This window comes from Vigna unguiculata, chromosome 8 (genome assembly GCF_037176805.1).
Source record: "Vigna unguiculata cultivar grain cowpea cultivar isolate G323 ecotype 2 chromosome 8, ASM3717680v1, whole genome shotgun sequence".
NCBI lineage: Eukaryota > Viridiplantae > Streptophyta > Magnoliopsida > Fabales > Fabaceae > Vigna > Vigna unguiculata.
In genome coordinates, this window is record NC_140799.1 from 915310 (window position 1) to 939407 (window position 24098).

At 28.5% G+C, this 24098-nt stretch overlaps 2 protein-coding genes and 3 long non-coding RNA genes across 5 annotated transcripts; 2 read left to right on the forward strand and 3 right to left on the reverse strand.

Moving 5' to 3' along the window:
* Positions 1–1351: 1351 nt before the first annotated feature.
* Positions 1352–1989, reverse strand: LOC146884014 (uncharacterized). Its single transcript, XR_014984027.1, has 2 exons — positions 1559–1989; positions 1352–1472 (listed from the first exon to the last, which is right to left on the reverse strand). It is a non-coding gene; the product is annotated as an uncharacterized LOC146884014 (long non-coding RNA).
* A 2446-nt stretch (positions 1990–4435) lies between these two features.
* Positions 4436–4963, reverse strand: LOC146884015 (uncharacterized). The gene is made up of 2 exons (XR_014984037.1): positions 4643–4963; positions 4436–4556 (listed from the first exon to the last, which is right to left on the reverse strand). It is a non-coding gene; the product is annotated as an uncharacterized LOC146884015 (long non-coding RNA).
* Positions 4964–5527: 564 nt separating this feature from the next.
* Positions 5528–7435, forward strand: LOC146884016 (uncharacterized). Its single transcript, XR_014983996.1, has 2 exons — positions 5528–5702; positions 7166–7435. It is a non-coding gene; the product is annotated as an uncharacterized LOC146884016 (long non-coding RNA).
* Positions 7436–14518: 7083 nt separating this feature from the next.
* LOC114192989 (cytochrome P450 71A1-like) lies at positions 14519–17377 on the forward strand. The gene is made up of 2 exons (XM_028082674.2): positions 14519–15480; positions 16620–17377. The coding sequence occupies exons 1-2, from the start codon at positions 14560–14562 to the stop codon at positions 17232–17234; spliced, it is 1536 nt and encodes a 511-aa protein (XP_027938475.2). The 5' UTR covers positions 14519–14559; the 3' UTR covers positions 17235–17377.
* Positions 17378–18788: 1411 nt separating this feature from the next.
* LOC114194105 (bZIP transcription factor 29-like) lies at positions 18789–22240 on the reverse strand. Its single transcript, XM_085665697.1, has 4 exons — positions 20630–22240; positions 20413–20545; positions 20195–20279; positions 18789–19323 (listed from the first exon to the last, which is right to left on the reverse strand). Exons 1-4 carry the CDS (start codon positions 21829–21831, stop codon positions 19082–19084), a joined length of 1662 nt encoding a protein of 553 aa, XP_085521823.1. The 5' UTR covers positions 21832–22240; the 3' UTR covers positions 18789–19081.
* Positions 22241–24098: the final 1858 nt, after the last annotated feature.

Here is a 24098-nt window from a genome sequence, read left to right on the forward strand (position 1 = left end):
AAAAATGACTTGTAGAACATGAGGAAGTTATATATTGGACAAGCGTCACTAGTAAATACCTAAAAATTTGGTTTTGGAACAATTTTTTGTTTGGTGGAGCTATGATGCCAACCTAGTACATCAATATGTGCAAAATGTTTTGTTAAAGGGTTAGAGCACCCCTCAAGCGCTCTCTTTAATTTAATTTTATTCTTTGTTGATAAAAAAAAACTAAAAGTTTATTTCTTATATTTCAATTGGTATTTGTGTCTAGTTATACGTTTGAGGTTCTTAACCATTTAGTTACTCATCTTTCCACTCTTGTTGGGAGCTTTCTTTTCTTTGGTTGCATGATCTAACTTTTCTTTAGACTCTAGTCTAGAGTTTTTTTTCTTGTATATTGATGTAATGTTTATGAAACTCTTGAAGGATAGTGCAATAGAAGTGCGTGCAAGAATTACTACACATGTTTTATGAGACACTAACAACCATGTCAAAAGGTTTTGGTAAATCAATCAAAGGAACCAATCCTAGCACATTAGTGTACAAGGGTGTGTGTTAGTCCTTCTTCTGTTAGTCCTTCTTCTACTCCTGATTGCACACAATTTGATTTTACTTTTCATTTCAAGAGAAGAGTTTTCAAAAACATGCAAACATCAACAAAAACTTTTATTTGGTGTTGGGATAAAGGCAAGGAAGGAAATTGGTATATCTAGGTAGCATAAAGGAACAAAGAAAGCAACATCAACTTCACAATCTTAGCATTCTACTTTATTTTATCTTAATTTAAATCGTTTTAAAAATTAAAAGACTAAATTGAATCCAAATATAATTAGGAGACCAAACTCAACTGAACTAACTAAATAGATAATTCACATCTATTTATTATGTTATGGGAAGAAATAAAATGATAAAATATAGGATTACACAACTCTCTTATTATATTTTTTTATTCTTAAAAAATATCCTTGAAAACATATAAAAACCAAAAGGGTACATGCGTAAATATCATTTATTGAATACGTCACTAAACGCGTATAATAAATAGTTCATTAAATGCATACAATATTTTAAACATTATTTTCTAGTTGACGACTTTTACACTTATTAAGAATAATAGAACAAATACTAATATTACTGTTTTAATATAATAAATAAGTATATTTCCGTAATTACGTTTAATTATATTTATCAACAAATATAAAAAAATAAAAAATTATAGTAACGTTAAATAGAATTGAGATACTTCAAATTTATTTACGTTCACATTCATAACAATATCAGTGATTATTTATTTTCTTTGATACGTGGTTTATTGAGTTACAACAACAACATAAAGATAATAATAAAATGAAGGAAATAATAGTAAAAGTGTTCACAAACAGTTATTTATTGATTAAAAAATATCCATTACAGCAATCATGGAAATCTTTTCTTCTTCTCAGATTCTTGCAAACCAGAATTCACCACAGAAGCCTTGAGATCTCGAGTATCTGCAAATAAAATTAATTAAAAAGAATATTTATTAAAATTTCAGAGAATATCTATAAAATGATTTTGTAAAGGAATAAATAAATACCAGTTTTGTTGATATGAATGGAGTTGTTGCTTAAGACACAAATTGAATTGCAATTTGAGCCTTTATAATGTTTTCTGCAACATTTTTTGCAGCAACCTTTGACACATAACAAATAGAAAGTAGGAAGTCCTATTAAAGGAAAACATTCAAATACACATTTCGCAGTGCAATTATTGGCTTCATTTGACACATTTTTTGACTCAAATGAACCATTGCAATCACTTCCTATCAAAACCAACATAAACATCATCATCATCATTGAAACTCCCTTTGTTTTCATCTTTATTTTTCTATCAATCTTTTTCTAAACCTTCACAAACTATAATGTTTCAAGAAAAAAGACATATATATCAATTTATAGACACAGAATAAAGTTGAAAGAGATTTAGCAGAAATACTATAATATATTCATAAATTATTAAACATGCATAAAAAACACAAACAAAAGTTAAGGAACTTGTACAATTTCGATTGTGTGGAGTACTATCCAAATCCAAATATTAATAAATTGTCTATAGACCACCCAAACACATGTAATATTTATTTTAAATTTATTGGAGAGTTTTAAAGATACAATAAAATTAGTTATTGGATCCAAGACTCTTATTAATATATTCTTATGATTTAAATTATATTTTATCTTATAATTATTATATTTTTTGTTAACTATTATAATGTTGGACTTAGGAATACATGATGTAAAATTTTAGAGTCTATAAATAAGAAGACAATTTCAAGACTTAAGGACTTGATTTTCTGATTTAAAGTATTAATAGTTTTGAATCAGTCATTTTTTTTTTCAACTCTCTCAACTTCAATTTAGAATATTCAACTCTTGACTAGAAGAGTACTATATGAGAGTTTTCTCTGCACTAATATCACCTCCACCTGTATTTTCAGAAGAAAAAAATCACACTTATTTTGTTCTCAAATATACACAAGTTTTGTATGGTTTTACTTCATTTGAATATAGTTTAACTAAGTTAACCGGGAAGTTGTCAATATATATATATATATCAATATATATATATATATATATATATATATATATATATATATATATATATATATATATATATATATATATATAATAGGGAGAGAATTTGAATATCAAATTTATTATTTTTTTCAATTATATTTGTAACATCTTATTTTTAATTACACAATACTAAAATGAGAGATTCCATGATTAATGTTCAAAAGCATATAACTTAATATATTAGTACAATTATTTCAAAAGATGAAATTAAAATAATATATATGATATACATGCCAAACTAATGCATGTGTATTCCAAAACTATATGATCCTAGGATATATTTTTTATATTCTCGTTAAGTTGGTTCTTATTAACACAAAATCACATATTTACGCCACAACTTTCACATCAGGTAATGCAAAAATTTACGTAAAAACATGCAGTGATATTTTTGTAACTAATTAGAAATTTAACGTTAGATTCAATCCCAATAGAAGTTAATTTCAATATTTACGTCGGTTTAGGATGTAATCGACATAAATTTTCTTTCATATTTACAATCATAAGTTCTCTCTTCATTCCTACTAAAAAAGAAAATGTCCACACACTCTTTTGACTTATGATTTCATCTTTGGGGATGAAATGGTGGTGGTTTAGTGGTACTTTTTGAACAAGTCTTTGTTTTTAGTGGTAGGCATCTGATGGGGAGCACTCAGGAGAAGATTTTTGAGTTGTACAGGTTTAAGGGTACTTAAGCGAATGATGAACTTTTACTTTAATGCATTTGAACACGTACCACTCAATCTTCTTTTAGAGTGGTCCAATCCTTGTCCTAAGTTTGGCTTATTTGTTTGTCAACTCTTATTCAACTTTATCAAAATATTCCTTTGATAATAACACAAAAAATTGTAAAGTTCAAAAAGTGTTCATTTCATCATTATTTTTCTATTGGATGTAGAATATTTTACATCAAAAAGTGTTCACGTCAATCTCTCCTTTCTCACACTACTGCTCCCTAGAACTCTAAACAACAAAAAATCATCTAAACAACCAATCAAAACCCCAATTATAATTTTAAGCATAACATCATGATCATAGAGCAACAGAGGTTTACTAAGAGTCACCTTAAGTCACATGCATCACCCTAGACTCACATGCAACCCAAAGGCTAAATTGTCTAAAATAAGAACAAAATAAAAGCTTACTCTATTCAACTCTTTGTTCAAATGGTTTCGAAAAACTCCTAATCAAAAATGATATATGATATTTTGTTTTCAAACAAATAAAGATTGGAGTCAAAATTAAAAAAAGAAGATTAAGAGAAGTTTTATAAAAAATAAAATTTCTTTAGAAACTTTACATAGCTTGACATTTTATTATTAAAATATTATAATATTATCCTTTTATAAAAATAATTTACATGTTTTTATTATGTTTTACGGAAAGATAAAATATAAAATATGAAATTATACAACTATTTTATTATAATAAATATATTTTTTATTTTTAAAGAATATCCTTAAAAACATATAAAGAAACCAAAAGGGTACATGCGTAAATATCGTATATTAAATACGTCACTAAACGCGTACAATAAATAATTCATTAAATGCATATAATATTTTTAACATTATTTTTTATGGACGATTTTTACACATTAAAAATAATAGAACAAATACCAATATTACTGTTGGAATATAATAAATAAGTATATTTGCGTAATTACATTCAGTTATATTTATCAAAAAATATAAAAAAAATTTATAGTAACGTTAAATATAGAATAGAGATACTTCAAATTTATTTATCCGCGATTGTTTATCTTCGTTGATATGTGTTTATTGAGTTGCACCAACAATATAAAAACAATAATAAAATGAAGGAAATAATAGTAAAAGTGTTCACAAACAGTTATTTATTGATTAAAAATTTTCCATTACAGCAATCATGGAAATCTTTTCTTCTTCTCAGATTCTTGCAAACCAGAATTCACCACAGAAGCCTTAAGATCTCGAGTATCTGCAAATAGAATTAATTAAAAAGAATATTTATTAAAATTTCAGAGAATATCTATAAAATGATTTTGTAAAGGAATAAATAAATACCAGTATTGATATCAATGGAGTTGCTTAAGATACAAATTGAATTGCAATTTGAGGCTTTATAATGTTTTTTGCAGCATTTTTTGCAGCAATCTTGAACACATAACAAATATAAAGTAGGAAGTGGCACTAAAGGAAAACAGTCAAATACACAATTCCCTTTGCAATTAACATCATTAGATACATTTTTTGACTCAACTTCATTGTAATCACTTCCTATCAAACCCAACATAATCATCATCATTATTGAAACTCCCTTAGTTTTCATCTTTATTTTTCTATCCAAACCTTCACAAACTGTATTGTTTCAAGAAAAAAGCATATCAATTTATAGGCGCAGAATAAAATTGAAAGAGATGTAACAGAAATACTGTACACTATAAGAAAATTGACTATTATTTACAAAAAATTATCTATTATCTACGAAAATTGATTGTGAATAAAGTAAAAATTCATGGGTGATTATCTACAAAAATTTGATAGATAAACATAACTGACTTTGACAAAAAAATTCGTAGGTAAAAGAAAAATAAATTATATAATAGATTTATAAATTACTAAACATTCATAAAAAAACACAAAAATAATAACAACATTGTAGAATATAAATTACTAAAGCAACAAAGTTTCAATTTTAATTGTAAAACAACACCTTCCGTAATTATGGTACTTGTTTGAGGCTCAAATCTAAATATTGATAAATTGTCTCTGGACCACCCAAACGCATGTGATGTCTATTTTGAATTTATTAGAAATTTTTAAAGATTCAACAAAATTGTTGGTTCAAGACTCTTAGAAAGTTTGTGTTTTATTAACATATTCTTATGATATAAAAGAATATATATTGTAAGCCCCTTTTTCAGTTTTATGAGTTGGGCCTGGCCTCTTTGTAGGCCCAAGGCCAGTCCTACAGTAGAACCACAATACCTCACTCAACCTTCTCATTTTCGTTTGTCACCTTTTCAGAAACAACTCCTTCCCCTCTCCTGTCTGCTGCTAGGTGCTCTGCTAGGGCACAATCTTCTTCCACCCTGAGCTAACAAAATCGACCCTGTACTTCCTGGTAAGTCAAACTCTAGAGCCTTTGGTCTTCTTTTCCCTCCTTTCACTGTTTGAGCATGTTGGTTGGTTAGGGTTCCATGTATTTACCTCGTTTTATCCTGGTAATCACGTTTCAGCTCGTTACTCGCATTTCTGGAGCAGAGGTATTCCCTTAGTTAGGGTCTGTTGTGTTTGGTGTTCAAAACAGAGGTAAGGGAAGCTAGATTTAACCGTTCAAAGCTGTTTTTGGGTGTCTTTTTGGTTTGTTGCATGTTTATAAGCTTGAGAAGTATGTGTAATTGATTGAAACTGGGTGCATGTGTTTTTGGGTGTTGGATTGAACTGTTACTTTGCTGCATGTGTGGGGACAGTGGCGAGAACTGTCGATCTCGCCGCAGGCGAGCTCGTCTCGCCTAGGTGAGAGCGCCTGAGACTCACCCAGGTTCTACTCGAGCAACTCGCCCAAGCGAAAGGCCCTTGTCTTTGAGCAATGCGTTGTCTCGCTCAGGCGAGAGTACCTCGCCCAAGCGAGTTCTCGAAGAAGAACCTGATGTGCTCTGTTTGCGTCCTCGTCCAGGCGAAGGATTTGATTTGGGGCGAAGGGTGATCTCGCCCAGGCGAGCTGGTCTCGCCCAAGCGAGATGCTCGCAGAGTGCCACTGTTCCAGGTCTCGCCTAGGCGAGAAGGCCTAGCTTAAGCGAGACAGTCGCTGCAGCTTAGGCGAGGGCTTCTAGCCCCGGGCGAGAATAGTGTAGTTTTATGTTTTTGGATTCCTGTTTACCTTGGGTGTGGCTAATTATCTCGAACATGCAAGATTTTGGTGTGATTCCATGAGTTGTATGAGTTGTATGCACTGAAATTTGTTTGGTAGCATGAGTAATATATGAAACTTTGTTTGGTTGGTTGAGAATGTGCATGAGAAATGAATGTCGGGATAACAAGTGGTGGTTATGAGATATGAAACATGAGATTGGTGTCATATAGGCGTAATTCCATGAGTCTCGTGGGGAGACTTCATGGTGGCGTGTAGTATGTATATTGAGATATGGATTCAAGTAAGGACCGCATCCCGAAACTCTAAAGGGTCAGTGAGTCTCATGTAGAGCAAACTGACCCAAGTGGTGAGAGTAGCGGGAGGCCCTAGTCTATGGCAGGATAATGGCCTTAGACGCTTAAAGGCTAACCTTGTGTGTGGTAGGGTGAAACCCATTGGCAATGGCTCTGCAGAGCAGTAGAGGCCACCACAAGTGCAAGCGTCCAGTGAATCCAATCCTAATATATTTATCCGGATAATTGAGTCATAGTGTCCTGCTTGTTTCCTACAATATGATGCCCTGTGTTTGTGGTGTAGCATGTTAAGGAATGTTTAAGCACTTGTCCGTTGTATCATAATATGATTAAATTGCACTAGCTTACCCTTGCATTTTCTGTTTATGTTCCTGTTGTGTTTTTCTCTTTTGCGATGATCACCCTTGGTGGGAGCAGATGGAGGAAACTCTGGGAGTAGGCCTGGTGGTAGCAGTGGTGCAGCTTAAGGGAATTTGTTGTGTGACTCTCAGGAGCAGTCTATGGCCCTAGTGCCCCTTGTAATCCCTAGCTCTAGGAGCTTTTCTTTTGCATGACTGTGAACTTTCTCTTATGTTGTGTATGACATAGTAGTATGCCTAAATTTGTTTTCACTGTACACTTCTAGATGACTGTAACAGTTACCTCTCCTACGTTTTATGTTCATCTGAGTGCTTCTCATTATTATAACTGTGTGAAACTTTATTTAGTAGTATAATCTATTAAAAATGATGTCACATATATCTTATAATTATTATATTTCTTTTGACACCTATTATAATATTCTTAGGTTTAGAGATATATGATGTAAAATTTTAGAGATTATAAATAAGAAGACAACTACACGGTTTCAAGACTTAAATTTTTTTTGTTTTAAAGTATTATTAATTTTGAATTAGATTATTTATTTTTTTTATTCTTGAAATTTAAGTTTAAGTTTCACATTTAAGTAAAAATGAGAGAGTCAAACAAAGAACTATAAACTTTAAGGCTTTGGATTATGAATGATGTCAATTTCTTATGTCTAGGTGAGATTCATATTTCATTGATATTATTTCTTTCTAAAAATATCCATCTCCACCTATATTTTCAGGAAAAGAATTGATTTATTTTGTCCTCCAATATACATAACTTTTTTAAAAATCAAGACATGATGTAAATATTTTTGTTCTAATAAAACAGTAATAGAATTTCATATTTATCAATTTATCTTTCTATATTTCATAATAAATATTTGTAAATCATTTAAAAAATTAAAATCTAATGTTATGATAGAAAAAAATAATAAATATATTATTAAAATTCTAAAAATAGAGATAATTTTTTTTCCGATAATTAAAACAGATAAAAAGGATTAAAGAAGTACTATTTATCGTCCTTCAAATCTTTTTAAAGCGTCAGATTTTTTATTCGTCGATTGTAAAAGTTTAATAGCACATAGACTACTCTTTTATCAATTACACTCTCATATATATTCAAATTTTTAAATAATTTACACTTCATAAGTATTTTATTTCAATCGATAATTTCTTATACATTCAAAAAAAAAATATTTAAAGATTAATAAAAATAAATGGAGGAGTAATAAAAACAAAGTGAATTTAATGCATGTATTTAATATATTGTACCCTCTCTTTTTTCTTTTGTTATAGTTGCTAACGTTTTTTGTCTACACTAATAAAAATTAATAAAAATAGTTATCAAAACACAAAGAATAGTATAAAGATAAAATAAACTAAAAAAAATGTTAAAATAAACGACTTTAAAACAACTTATTAATATAATAAATTTGAAAGGGTTATGCTAACCAATAAATTAAAAGATACAGAATAATTAATATACATCAAACTTTATAAAAAATTATAATTAATTATTATATTAAATAAATTATGACCTAATAATCATTAATCAAATTTTATTTTATTTAAAGGATAAATTATTCATAAATATTATATAATTGTATTTAATATTTTATTTGATGCATATCAATTAAAGTTAAAAATAATAAAATAATCACAATTTAATATCGTTCAAAATTAAAATATAATTAAACATAAAAAAAATTAAATTAATAAAAAAACAACAAAAAATAGTGTTAAATATTTAAAAAATTTATAAAAAAATAGTTAAAATATAAACTAAATAACTAGAAATTTTAAAGACATTTTTGTTTTTTGAAAAAATTAAAAACTATATTTTTCAAACATTTTCACATTTTAAGCTTTTATCGAAAGACCATTAAGTGTTAAAAAGATATTTTATTCTTTTTATTAACAGATATTTTATAAATTTCAAATGTTTATTTTGTGTTAGGGATATGGTTTAGAAAATAAATTTTTTTCTTCATAAAACTTGTTATATAAATTTAAAATATAATTAAATAATGTGATTTGAATTACCTTATCAACCTTAAGAAAGTAATAAATATAATATTTATTACATGCATTTAATGTATTGAATTTATCATATTATGTTATGGAGTCAATGCCTTTAGGCACCGGTTATACAATAGGCACCGGTTATACAATAGCTGATATGTATTAATTTCATCATTTTTACGTTAAAAGTCAAAATAATTAACTTTATTAATTAAAATCATATTAATGCATATAAGAGATTTTATAAAAATAAAAATATTTTTTAAAATTTTTAAACAATAACTCTATGAAACAAAACAAATTTTTAAATTTTTTATTAAAAAGTAAGAAAAAAATACCTCTTACATATTGTTAACTTTTTCTATTTATAATTAATAATTTCAAATATTTAAATTTTGTTTGTTTTTATAATACAAAATATTTTGTTAAGATAAGATCATCCAAAAATTAAAGAAAATCCAATAAAAATTTTAATTGATATTTTAATTATTATTTTTTTTACTTTTTAGATATTTAACATTATTGGTTAATTTAAAAAAGTTTATATTTAATTATATTTTAACTTTTAGCAACATTTATAATTATTTAATTATTTTTTAACTTTTATTGTTAAGAATCAAATAAAATATTAAATAGGTGTGTAACACGTAAGTGCATTTCTATCATTTAAATAAAATAAAATTACTCACATTTAATTTAATATCACAAATAACTATTAATATTTGTGAAATTCAATATTTATTAATTTTCTTTAATCGGTATTAGAATTTTATTTTATTTACACGTATCTAATAAATGTAATAAAGACTTTACTATACGTATTTATTATACTGCATTTAAAAAAAAACTCTTAAATAATAAATAGTGATCAAATATATGTTAAAAATTAATTTATTATTTAAAAACTATTTTTTTAATAACTAAAATCCTAATAATTAATATTAATAACAAATTTGGAGATCAATTTAATATAAAAATTATTTTAATTATTTATTTAGAGATTATAAAAAATTTTCAGTTTTTATTTTTTATTTTTCTTCTGCATCGATTTGGAAGCTGAGCTACCGCCTTTAGAATGCTCGCGCCGATATCACGAAACACAAATTTGTTTACTTTATTTATTGAATACTATATTTAATTTTTTTTCAGTTATATTCATAGCTCTTAATATTTTTAAAATAATTTAGATGTATTTATGTTATACGGAAAAAATAAAATGATAAAATGTGGAATCATACGACTATTTTATTATAATAAAAAAAAATTTTATATTTTTTATTTTAAAAAATATCCTTGAAAACATATAAAAGAACCAAAAGGGTACATACGTAACTATCATATGTTGAATAGGTCACTAAACGCATATAATAAATAGTTTATTAAATGCATGTCATTTTAAATATTATTTGTTAATTGAATATTTTTTACATTTATTAAAAATAATAGAATAAATACCAATATTTCGGTTTTAATATAATAAATAAGTTTATTTACGTAATTGCATTCAATTATATTTATCGACAAATAGACAACAAAAATAATGAAAAATTATATTTTTGAGATAGTAACGTTAAATAGAATTGAGATACTTCAAATTTATTTATGTTCCCATTCATAACAATATCAGGGATATTTATTTTCGTTTATATGTGGTATATTGAGTTGCAACAAAAATATAAAAATAATAATAATAATAATGTTAAATATGTTTTTGTCTCTTAACTTTTAGTAAAAATTAAAATTAATCTCTCTTCAAAATTTTTATCCAATTTAATCCCTCAACTTTAGAAGTACGTAAATTTAGTCTTTTTAACTCAATTTTATTAAGTTTATTTGAAGTTTCGAACGCATTTTATGATAACATTTGAGATGTTTATACTATTTGACATAATTCCACCTTAATGTTAATTGAATGTTAGTTAAAAAATGCGTTTGAAATGTCAAATAAACTTAACAAAAATTGATTAAAATGATTAAATTCATACATTTTTAAAATTAGAGGTCTGAGTTAGATCCAAGTTTCGAAAAAAAAAACTAATTCTAATTTTAACTGAAAGTTGAGGGACAAAAACATATTTAATGAATAATAATAAAATGAAAAAATAATAATAAAAGGGTTCACAAACTGTTATTTATTGATTAAAAAATTTCAGTTACAGTAAGAATGGATATCATTTCTTGTTATGACATTCTGGCGCACAAGAAATCTCCGAAGAAGCCTTAAGATCTCGAGCATCTGCCAAATAAAATTAATTAAAAAGAATATTTATTAAAATTTCAGAGAATATATATAAAATGATAAAGAAAGTGATTTTGTAAAGGAATAAATAAATACCAGTAATATTGATATCAATGGAATCACTTTTGCAGCATTTTTTGCAGCAACTTTTAACACATAACCTAAAAAAAGGAAGAGTTATCATTAAAGGTGAACATTCTGTAAAACATTTCCAATTGCAAACGATTTCACGATACCCAACTTTTGTTGACTCAGTTTGCGCAAATGAAACATTCATCATAATCATCATCATTATCATCAATGAAATACCCTTAGTTTTCATCTTTATTTTTTTATCAATCATTTTCTAAATCTTCACAAACTATAATGTTTCAAGGAAAAAGAACACTTCAATTTATAGACAAAGTTGCAAGAGATTTAACAGATATACTACATTATATTCATAAATTACTAAACATTGATAAAATGACAAAATAATTTTGTTGTAATACAACAACAACATTATAAAATACATATTACTAAAGCAAATTCCAATTTTAATTGGATAACAACACCAACCATAGTTATGGTACTTGTACGGTTTTGATTGTCTCTGGTCTGACTCGAATGTTAGATTATGAAAATAAACTGCTTATGGACCTGATACATATTTTAAAATTATTTGAGAGTTTTAAAGTTACAACAAAGTTATCGGCCCAAACTCTTAGGAATTTTTTGTTTTATTAACATATTCATATAATTTAGAAGATATTTTATTTTATAAATTTTTTTTGGGAGAAGTGTTATGTTGGTCTTTTATTTTTTTTTTTATCATAGTCTTGAATTTTTAAAAATAATCCAATTTTATTATTGTTATTGTCTTTAATTTTTTCACAAACAAACAGCATAAATAAAGTAAAATTTATTAAAATTGTATTAATAATTAATAAAGTTAGAACTCATTTAATAAGTATAAATTCTTACAAAATTCAATGTTTATTAATTACACATTAAATAATATTTTAAGGGTACCAATTAATATTCTCTTTTTTCTTTTTGAAGAATGTTCACGAGTACCCTAAACTAAGGATACCATTTAAGGTATAATTAATAAACATTAAATTTTATAAAAGTTCATAATTAATTGTAATATTGAAAGAATCATTACCTTAATTGTTATTGTAGTTTTACTTCATGTAAAAGACAAAAATGTCCATAAGTATTTTACAAATAATAATTTATTTGACGCACAAGTAAAAATTAAACAATAAATAATTATATTTTAATGTTACTAAATATTAAATATAATTAAAAATTAAAAAATTAATTAATCAAAAATAAAATATTGTTTATTTTTTTAATAAAGATAATAATATGTTAATTATTTTTTATAAAGAAACAAACTATATTTTGTTTTTTTTTAATTTATATTTTTTATATTTAATTGTATTTTAATTTTTAACAATATTAAAATATATTTATTTTATTTTTAATTTTTTTCCTTAATCTTTTTTTATGATTAAAAAGAATTTTGAACAATTTTTTTCTCTAAAAAAATAAAATTATATTAAAAATTATTAAAGTCATAATTTATTTAATACCACAACTAATTATAATTTTTTATTCATTAATTACGTATTAAACCGTGTCCATGACACTTCTTGAGAGAAGCTTTCCTTTTATTATAGTTGTCTAAGGTTTTTTGTCCACAACAATTATGATTAATAAAAAAAAATTATCAAAATATAAAGGATAATATAAAATAAAATAGATTATAAAAAATTGTTAAATAGACCACTTTAAAACAACTTATTAGTTAAATAAATTAACCTATAAAATAATATAATAAATTTGTAATTACCTTATCAGCATTAAGAAAGTAATAACTAATCCCTTTTCTCTTTCGGTGAGACACTTTAAAATTTTTAAGTAATAATTAATTTTTATAGTTACATAAAAAAATTCAACGATAATTTCTTTTAATTATTAATTTTTTTCAGTTAAAACTTTAGTAATTAATATTAATGACAAACTTAAAGATCAATTCATAATAAATAACTATCAATTATAATTTTTTATTTATAATAAAAATTATTTTAATTATAAATTAATATTTAAATTAATTATTATAGTGATTATTTAGTTTTAATCATAATTATTATTAGAATTTTCTTTGTAGAGTGTGACAAAAGAAATAAATGTTTTAAAATCATATAATTTATTTTATTAAACTCGATTAAATTTATCATATTTTTCTTTTGTTTTTTTCTAAAATCTTAGACAAAAGTTAGAAAAAGAGATGGCGTTGATAGTATATTTATTACATGCATTTAATAATGTAATAAATATACTATCAAAAAGTAAAATGACACCTGAATCAAATTTTAGGCAACAGATTCAACATTTATGGGTTTAGAAAAAGTAATGACATTCTATAATTTATACAGAAAAAAAATATATTACATCTACTAAATGTGTAAAACTATAACAAATTAGAAATATATTTTCTTAAATATAATAACATTAAAATGATCATTTTTTTATAATAAAAATAATTATGTAAAAATATTTTTAATTTTTTTATCCTATTTTAAAAGTGTAAAAAAATTGGAATTTATGAATCAACTCAACTGATGTCAGTAAAGGAATTTGTATTTTATATTAATTTTTTATGTGTTGTTTTTTCCTGTCTTTAAAATCTACTGTGTATTTTTATTGTTCAGCAAGAATTAGAAAAAAAAAGTAAAAGATGTATATTAGTGTTTAAGTCCAATTAATTTGTTTTTATATTTAAAAAAAATGTAAACTATGCACTCCTCTTAAATTATTTCATTTCCGAAAATGTTATTAAATAGTAATTGGAAAATATCTTCTAAACTTAAAAAACATTCGACAACGATTTTTAAGTAGTTACCAAATATTTGGGTAAGATTTCTTAAATAAAAAATTATACTTTGACAAAAAACGTAATAAAGTTTTAGGATAATAATATTTTAATTTTGATAATTTTAATTTATAATATAAGATGTTATTTTATAAATGATTGTAAAATATTAGAATAAAAAATAAAAATATGTAAAATTATTTAAAAAATACATCTAAAATTATAAACGAAAGTTTTAAAATTTTAATATTGAAAAAATCATTTTCCATATTTTAAGTAATTACCAACTTCAAATGTAGTATAGTTAGTAGGAGAAGTAGTTTCAAGTTTCAATATGGCTCTGTTAGTTTTTCTCTCTCTATCTTCTATCTTTATCTTCATCTTCTTCTTTATTCTCTCCCAAAAAAGGAAAGTTGCAGCACCACCAGGTCCTCCATCGCTTCCTCTCGTTGGTAACCTTCACCAACTCCATCACTCAGCCCCACATCGCTCCCTATGGCAACTCGCCCAACGCTACGGCCCTTTCATGTCGCTGCGTCTCGCTGCCGTACAAACCGTCGTCGTTTCCTCCGCCCGAGTCGCCAAAGAAATCCTCAAAACCCACGACCTCAACTTCGCAACCAGGCCCGCCTTCGTGGGCCTCAGAAAGCTCTCTTACAACGGGCTCGACTTGGGCTTCGCGCCCTACGGCCCATGCTGGCGGGAATTGAAGAAACTCTGCATCGTCCACCTCTTCAGCGCCAACCGCGTCCAGTCCTTTCGCTCCGTTCGAGAAGACGAGGTTGCGCAAATGCTTCGGAAGCTCTCGGAGCGCGAAGCCTCGGGCACCGTCGTGAACCTGACCGAAGTGCTCATGTCTTTCACGAGCTCTCTGATATGCATAATCGCGTTCGGGAAAAAGTACGTCGGCCAGTACGAGGAGGAAGTTGTCGGGAAGGGAAAGCGGAGGAGCCGGTTGCAGGTTCTGCTGAACGAGGCGCAGGCGTTGCTGACTGAGTTTTTCTTTTCGGATTATTTTCCGTTGCTGGGTTGGGTTGATGGGTTGACGGGTAAAATGCGGCGGCTTGAGAAAACGTTCAAGGAGTTGGATGCGTTCTACGAACGAGTCATCTTCGAGCACATGGATTCAGCCATGGCTGAAAATGGTGATGACGAGAAAGAAGTGCAAGATATCATCGATATCTTTCTTCAGCTTCTTCGTGATGATTCGCTCTCGTTTCATCTCACTCTTGACCACATAAAAGCCGTGCTCATGGTAACTTCCTCGTTCAACTTTCTCTTCCATTGCCTACATTATTCTGGAAATACTTTTGAAAAAAAGTTGTTTTACATTATTGACAACTTGGTACAAGAATAAAATAGTTTTACATTTTTCAAAAAAATATAATAAAATAAAATAGTATAGATTCGTCGTATTAGACAATGATATTCATCATTGTTTTTGTCACGTTCCTTCCGATAGATCACCTCACCATAGTGCAATCCAGAGTGTCTTTGAACAAGACTTTTGGCGCATATATGGTATACAATATCTTATCGATATGGACATTGGCTTCTATGAAGCCTTTCGATATGATAGTAAGAATATTTGTTGAGTTTATTCGGATTTGATGGATCCATTTCGTTATGTATTTAGTAGAGGATGATTGTCTAGAGGATGATTGTCTGGAAGTCTTATGTTTGGTTTGAGGATCTTTTATAAGGTTAGGACATGTATAGTTTAATCGATAGTACACACATGTCATTTACGTATCACAAATAAATTGTAGATGACTTTTGGAAGGAAAAATGGGAGTGTAACTAGAAATAGGAGAAACTGTCACACCCCACACGTTTTCTAATAAAGAAAATTTCCTCATTTCACACTTTTTTTTTCTTTTGAATTTATGCACTCCTTTATTCAATTACAAGAAATGGTTAACCCCTCCGCAATTTCATATTCATATTTAAAAATGTGTGGCACCTATACAATTTCTTAATTTGACCAATTAACCACCGACTAAAAGGAAAAATGTGGGGAGTACATGAATTCTTTTTTAAAAAAGGTGTGGAAGCGGCACGATTTATCTATTTTTATAATTTTTTTTAAAATTTTCCCATTTTTGTAATAATGAAGATAAATTCATCTACAAGTGAAAAAAAATCCTTATTTCTATAAGTAAAAAAATTGTATGGACATCTTTTTATTTTCCTACCCTCTTCCAATACCTGATAAAAAACTAATATTTAGACTTTTTTAATTAATTCATTTTAATATATATATATATATATATATATATATATATATATATATATATATATATATATATATATATATATATTTTTTAAAGTAAAGGTGTTATTTTATTAATATTATTATGTTGAATGAGAAACACATAAAACTGGTGCATGCAGAACATCTTCATAGCGGGAACAGACCCTCCGTCGGCGACGATAGTTTGGGCGATGACGGCACTGTTGAAGAACGGTGAAGTAATGAGAAAGGTGCAAGGAGAAGTGAGAAGCTTGTTCGGAGAGAAAGATTTCATAAACGAAGACGACATTGAAAGGCTTCCATATCTGAAAGCAGTGGTGAAGGAGACGTTGAGACTGTTTCCACCGTCGCCGCTTCTGTTACCGAGGGAAGCGATAGAGCGTTGCAGCGTAGAAGGGTACGAAATTGAAGCGAAAACTGTGGTGTACGTTAACGCGTGGGGTATAGCGAGGGACCCTGAGAACTGGGAAAAGGCTGAAGAGTTTTGTCCCGAGAGGTTTGTGGGGAGTGAGATGGAGTTGAAGGGGAAGGAGTTTGAGGCGCTGCCGTTTGGGAGTGGCCGGAGAATGTGTCCGGCGAAGCACATGGGAATGGTCAACGTTGAGCTCGCTCTTGCCAATCTGGTCCACACTTTTGACTGGGAAGTGGGCCCTGGGAGTGACAGAGAGGAGATGTTAGACACGGAAGTGAAACCAGGAATAACAATGCACAAGAAAAGTGACCTTTACGTGGTTGCCAAAAAGAGGATAACGTAGTGTGTTAATGCTAAATTTGTTTTATTTTATCAGGTTTAATTAGTCGGATGATATCTATTATTATTTAGACGTGTCAGTCTGAAATTCATTTTTAAAAATATGTCAGTTGAATCTTAATTTTTAAAAAAATGTTTCAATTTTTAGGTTATTTTCAGCACAAAATTATTAACACAGTATTGATGTTTAGAATAACGTACAAAATTAAATATTAATATTTACATTAAAATTTAATGGTAAAATTCATAATTAAGTTAATGGTTTTAGTAATCTTTGTTTAAAAGAAAATTGATTAAGACATCTTTTCAAAGATTTGGACTAGACTGACACATTTTGAAGAGCATATACTAAACTGATACATCTGAACGAAAGTAGGTATTATCCTACTACTTTAATGTTATTTATCAATAATATTCTTTAAAATTTATCTTAATCTAATCGGTATTAATATAGTTTTTAAATATTTATTTAAGTCAATAAAAACTAATCCGACATCAATTTTGCAACTTACGATGTTTCCGTTATTTGAAATAGGATTTTAAAAAAGTTTTAATTTAAGGAATTAAATTTAAATATGACAAAATTCTGTAAACTATACGAGCTTAATTTGCATAAATGTGAGTTCAAAATTTTCATTCCTATCTTACTTTATAAAAATATCTTCGTACTAAAGTGTTTCTTTTATGTGTTTTTTTTCATTCAATATTAAAGTTTCTCTCTCGATATCATAGTTCTCTTCAGTTTCTATTGGGATTGATTCTAAAAGCATATAAAATATAATAATTAATATAATTGAAAAAATAAATAAAAATAATTAAACAACTAAAACTTACAACAAAATATTAAAACATCCATTCAATTCAATTGAAAGTGAACAATTTTGAATATATTATCCATGACAAACAAAAAGACAATACTCATCAAACAACTTACAACAAATAGACGTATACACAACTCTACCCAATTTTATTTTCCAAAAAAAAAAGATAAATCAGCTAATAACTTAAATTACCTAAATATTTATTGTTCATAAGGAAATAACAAACTCTTGCAAACTCATTTTCTAATACACACAAAGCACCAAAGCTAAACATAAGTCTAACAATGAAAAAATACTATTTCAAACCTTATCTGAAATCCTCATCTATTCTCAACCCATTCACTTGCTAATTCACTAAGCAACATGTCACTATAAGTACTTTTTATCCAATCATATCAACATTTTAAACGGTGTTAACTCAGTGCGAGTCTTATTCTCATTTGTTGGAATGTCATTTACTTCACCCAGATACAATGTATTACAAACATGGTGCAAACATGAAAATGACAAAAGTTAATTATAATAGTCACTACTAATACTACAACATTCCAAAAAATAGCGTAAGGGAATTACATTAATATATTCACCTTCTAGTGTTTGAAGATTGAGTACATGTAAATAGAGAGTTATGTAAAATGGGTAAATATCAAAATGATTTGAACGCTCATATTTCATTCATACTCAATCATTTTCTGTTAAATTTAAATATGTAAGAAAAAATAGAAAATGAACCGCGATTAATGATAGAATCTTCGCCATAATAGAAGAAAGAATTTTTTTTAAGTAAATAAAAACAAATCTTAATAAAATAAATCATAAATCCTAATGAAATCAATCCGAAATCATCATAAAATTTACAGATAGTAACTAAACTTGGGCAGTAAAATCAACATATCTAAACTTTATTTTTGATTCTGAGTGGAGTCTTTTTTTTTTTACTTGAACTTGGTGATGCAGTGTGCTGTGATTCACAAATCACAAACCTTGAGTATATATATGGTTGTAGAGTTTTGAAGGGCAACCAATGTGATCAGTAGGCTGTTGCTTTGCCATTCTGTCGCTGTGACTGAGTCTGTGTCTGTTCCTGGGAATGGCTATTGTGCAGTTGAGCATGTCTAAGCTGGTTAGGGTGCTGCTGGTGCTGTAACGGGAACATTTGTTGGCTGATAGCAAGCTGTTGAGCCATGCGGCTCGAGAGGAGGGACTCGCCACCGAGTTCTGCAACCGTGCGTCTCAACCGCCGCACTTCGGCATCCAAGGTCTCATTCAGAGCTGCCAAAATAAGCATGCAGATGAAATTTTGTTGCACAGCTAAAGTATTTGAAGGGAGAGATGATGATATGAGGATACATATTTCTGAATTACAAGTATAAGATGCTAAAAATATAATGCTAGTGACTTGGTCTTAGAGATAATAGTTTACACTATGATTGCAACAATCATGAAAGAAGTCACAGCAGATAGAGGCAATAGGCATGAAGCCAAAAAAAGTTGTAGTAAGAATCATGGTCACTGCAGGTTCTCACCATTTGTATGAAGCATCAAAACATCAAAATATAAGGGTGTTTTAAGAACATTTGAACCTTGACTATCCGAGAAGCCTTTCATTCCAAGTCTCGTTTTCTGTCTTTTTTATTTTTTTCTATTTGGCACTAAGGGTGTTTTAGTGACACAATATGTGGGCAAAATGGCCCTAATATCTTTAAATATACAGTTTTAAAGAGGGTATGACAAACAAAACAGAACATCAGAAAAATGGTGCAAAATGTACTTTACAAGCATTTGTAAAAATGAAAGTAAATTCCAGCTAGACAGGTAGATTTCAAAGGTGAGTTGTGCAGGTACCCTGAATATAATTGGATAGTAAATCACTCGAGTTTTAGTTACTTAGCATCAGTCATTTACATATTGAGAACCAGAACAAGTTTGAATAGTTTATCTGTATTCATTACAAAATTGTCATGAAGTATACCTTGTTAGCACATAAAATCCGTTTGCTAAATGAAAAACAGACATCATTGAACTGATCATATATAAAAGTGATTTGTGTAGAGAAACAACAATGTTCACACGTTACAGGTTCGAATAAGCTAAAGCAGATTTGAGCTAATACATTAAGTAGAAGAAAAATGTATATACATACCATCTTTCAGTTGGGATTGCTGTTCCAAGGCTTGAATCCTCAATTTGTACTCATTGTTCTCACTTTTAAGCTCTGAATTGTCCATCTGCAGACAAGCACAACAAAAGAAAGGGGAGAAAAAGAATAAAGGAATGATAAAAGGGAACATTTTATTCATCACAGTAAAATATAGATGACAATTTGACGAAATATATCGGCAGAACTCAGAAGGCACGCACCTGTAATTTGGTAAATTGAGTGGACAATGTGGTTGTCTCTGTCTGAAGTGTTTGTACTTTCAGCTCCAATTCAGAAATGTATCGCATCTTCCGCTCCTTTGAGCGAGCAGCAGATAGCCGATTGGCCAAAATCCTACACAAATATTTTAGAGCCTTAGCTGTTTTCCACCGAAAGAGAAAAGAACATAAAAACAGCAAAAGAGAAGACTATTATTACCTTTTTGCACGCTTAGGATCAGCCATGGCAATTTCAGCAAGCTTATCATTCTCCTTTATTTTCTTTAGCTCCTCCGAGCTGAATTCACCATTTCCAAACTCCATGCTTGTTTCAGAAGTCTTCCCCTCTATTGAATTGCTAGGCGAGTGTTGACCACCCCGGTTTTGCAAAGGAGGAAGCTTAGGTGATTCATCTTCAATATGAAAATTTCCAATGGAGCTGTCCAAAGAGTAACTTCTCCGGTGTCGGGAACCCGGTGCAATGTCTCCATTAGAAGTCCTCTTCACTCCTTCCCTTCTGTCCTCTGAACAGCTTGAACTAGCCCCTTGAGCACCAGTTGTTTTCCCATTTGCATGACTCTCAACTTCGTTATCACTGCTTTCAACAGTCTTGGAACCACTGGTTCTGCTATCCAAATCTTTATCTTCCATGCCAGAAAAATTCAGAGCATCAATGTTGTCCAAATTCATGTATGCACTAAACAAATCATCCAGAGAATCATCCTCTTTCCTCCCAACCACAAGTTCCCCAGCGAAACCATCAACACCACGGTCCATGCTCTTAATCGGTTCCTTTAACACTAACTGAATCGGTTTCTCGTATCCTGAGTTCCCTCCCCTAGAAACATCACGATCACTCCAAGTCCTGGAGGGAACCAACTGAGGAGCAGACTGAATAAAATCAGAAATTCCCAAAGGGGAATCACTGCTGGATCGCCTGTGTCCTTTCCTAGGTGGAAGAGAATGGCCAAGCTGAAGTGAAGGACCACGATTAGGCAAAGGGGCATGTGGGTTAACCAAGCTTTCCTCAGCAGACACATCCATTGAAATTGGGTCAGAAAGGGAGGGCTCTCTGTAAGGAGAAGGACTCAATGGGGGCAAGGAATCCAGAGAGAAAAAAGAGGGCTGAGACAGAGACCTGGAATGGGATGAAGCAGAACTCAAATTGGGAGAACCCAAACGCTGAGAAACCGAATTGGAATGGGATTGGGAGGCAAAAAACTGAGGATAGGGTGAAGAAGGTGAAATATTTGTATTAGGGTGTGAGGGTGGTATTCCATAGGGTTTCTGATTCTCAGCAACACCCAATTGACCAACAGGCACAGCAGTGTTCAATCGATTTGGGGGCCTGAGATTTGCCCCTGATGATGAACCAAATACACCACCATTTCGTTTCATATTACTTTGATCAACACCTTCCATTGACTCAACAATCACCAACCCTTCTACTCAAAAATCAACAATACTCACCAATCAACACATATAAAGCTTCAAAATCCTTACACACAGTTCAGCTAGGCTAGTGTAGTGAAAAAATTGCTAATAATTGCAGAAAGTTCTAACTAACACAGTACTTTGTGTACCTGGTCATAGCCAGAGCAGATTAAAAAGTGCAAACCCTATCTTGTTGCAAGCAGCACGGTGACAAGGACAAGAGTAAAATTATATCAGAAGCAGAGTGTGTGTTTTGTGTCACAGAAGCAGGAAAATTCCACGGTGGTGCGGAAGAGGTTTCTAGAGGAAGAACATGAGAAGCTGAAGTGTCGGAGGACGAAGATGATGATGTGGTTGTGTTGTGTGTGGTAGAAGGTAAAATTGTGATTGTCTCTTTTTTCTCCTCTGGTCGTGAAATAAATGGCATGCGCGTGTCAACTTCGCTGGAACGCGGATATTGTTTTTTTTTTTCCTTCATTTCCGGATTCCGTTTTATTATTTTAACATCAAATTATGAAAAACAAAAAAAAGTACCTTCAAATTTTAATTATCATTTTTTATCATACTTTTTAATTGATAAAACTAATTTGATAAAAAAAAACACTATAGATTAATTTATATGGTTAAATATATTTTTATTTATTAATTTTTTCAGTACTACTTAATAATTAGAATTATTTTTTTTTCAAAATTTTAGACAAATTTAGTCTCTATATTTATAAATGTGTAAATTTAGTTATTTTAATCAAATTTTGTTAAATTAATTTGACGTGTTACGTAATTTTTATATTTTTTCATAAAATTATTCTCTATCTTTTGGTATAACTTACTCTTCAAATTTTAAAAAATAAAAAATATAATTTTTTTTACCTTACTATAGTAATTTTTTAAATGACAAACATGTTTTATATCATATTTAAATTGTTTATAATATTTAAAATATTTTCATTTTAATATATGTTAAAAAAAGTATTTAATAGGTCAACAAAATGTTTCATATCAATATTTAAATTATTCATAATGTTTAAAATATTTAATAGGTCAACAAAATTTTAATTAAATTGAATTAAAATGGTTATATTCGATTTTTAAAATTTAAAACTAAGATATATAAGTTATGAAAGTTTCAATATTGAAATTTAGATTTTAAAATAAGATTTAATTCATAAATTTATTAGTAGGTAATGATGGGGTGTAGAAGTATAGAGTATTATTTATTTGTTATCTAAATGATTCGAAATCTATACGTAATAGGAAACTCCCAATTAGTCAAATATGCTTTAACAACTTTACATCTTGTTTTGATGTAGACACAACATACGCGTTTCCACACGTCACATTTTTTCTATGTTTGGATCAACGTTTATGATTTTTTTTTTTTTACGCAGTTTATTATTTTATTTCAGCTATGTCCTCCTTTTAACCCAAAAACCATAGGCCCAATTAAAAATATGTTACAAAAAATCAACTATGTTTATTAAAAACAACTAAATTTGTATTTTTTGTTTTATGGTCAAAACTAACGGTCAAGTAAACATGTATTGAATCGATGTGGTGTAAAATATTGACCAATATATATGATATACAAATAAAAATACCAAAAACTAGAAAATAACAATTTTAAATATTCTGCCACTTTAGTCAAATATGAGAATTGTATGTGACTATTATTTTATATAATTCATTTAATCAGTAACTCCATTTACTTGGTTTCTTTTTCTAATTTTTGCTTCAAATATACTTTTACTCCCATATTTGTTTCAACCATCTCATATTTAAGTTTTTCTCCGTCTGTTTGTTTTTTAAATAAATATTTACATGGATTTAAGTTATATTTTTTTATTATGTGTAAGACTTAAATTTGAAGTTCACTTTTTCTTTTCGTGCAAATTTAATTACTCAAAATTTTATTAAATCAAATTTGGTACTAGATTATAATTTTTTAACTTTTTACTCAATTAGAAAAATAAGATAAAAATGAAAAAAAAATAGAGATTCCTTAATTTTGTTTTTTTTTTTATTTACTTAACACGTTTATCTTTTTACCAAGAGTAAAATAAACATTTTAAATCACTTAAATGACAACTTTAATAATGCCAATTCAAATATTCAAATTCAAATTTGAACTTAAACTTTATCTATCTTTATAATTTCTGCATGTTTCAAGTGAGTATTTTTGTTTCTATTGATTCGATGTTTAAATCCTTTATAGGTAATGTAAGTATGTTACACAAATTTAGATTATTTGTTAGATT

Bases quoted from the DNA above. Each gene is read 5' to 3' on its own strand.
- LOC114192989 (XM_028082674.2), top strand. From the start codon at position 14,560: ATGGCTCTGTTAGTTTTTCTCTCTCTATCTTCTATCTTTATCTTCATC. The intron at 15,481-16,619 runs GTAACTTCCTCG...TGGTGCATGCAG, and splicing joins ACATAAAAGCCGTGCTCATG to AACATCTTCATAGCGGGAAC.
- LOC114194105 (XM_085665697.1), bottom strand. From the start codon at position 21,831: ATGGAAGGTGTTGATCAAAGTAATATGAAACGAAATGGTGGTGTATTT. The intron at 20,546-20,629 runs GTAATAATAGTC...ATATTTGTGTAG, and splicing joins GATCCTAAGCGTGCAAAAAG to GATTTTGGCCAATCGGCTAT. The intron at 20,280-20,412 runs GTGCGTGCCTTC...GCTTGTCTGCAG, and splicing joins CTCAATTTACCAAATTACAG to ATGGACAATTCAGAGCTTAA.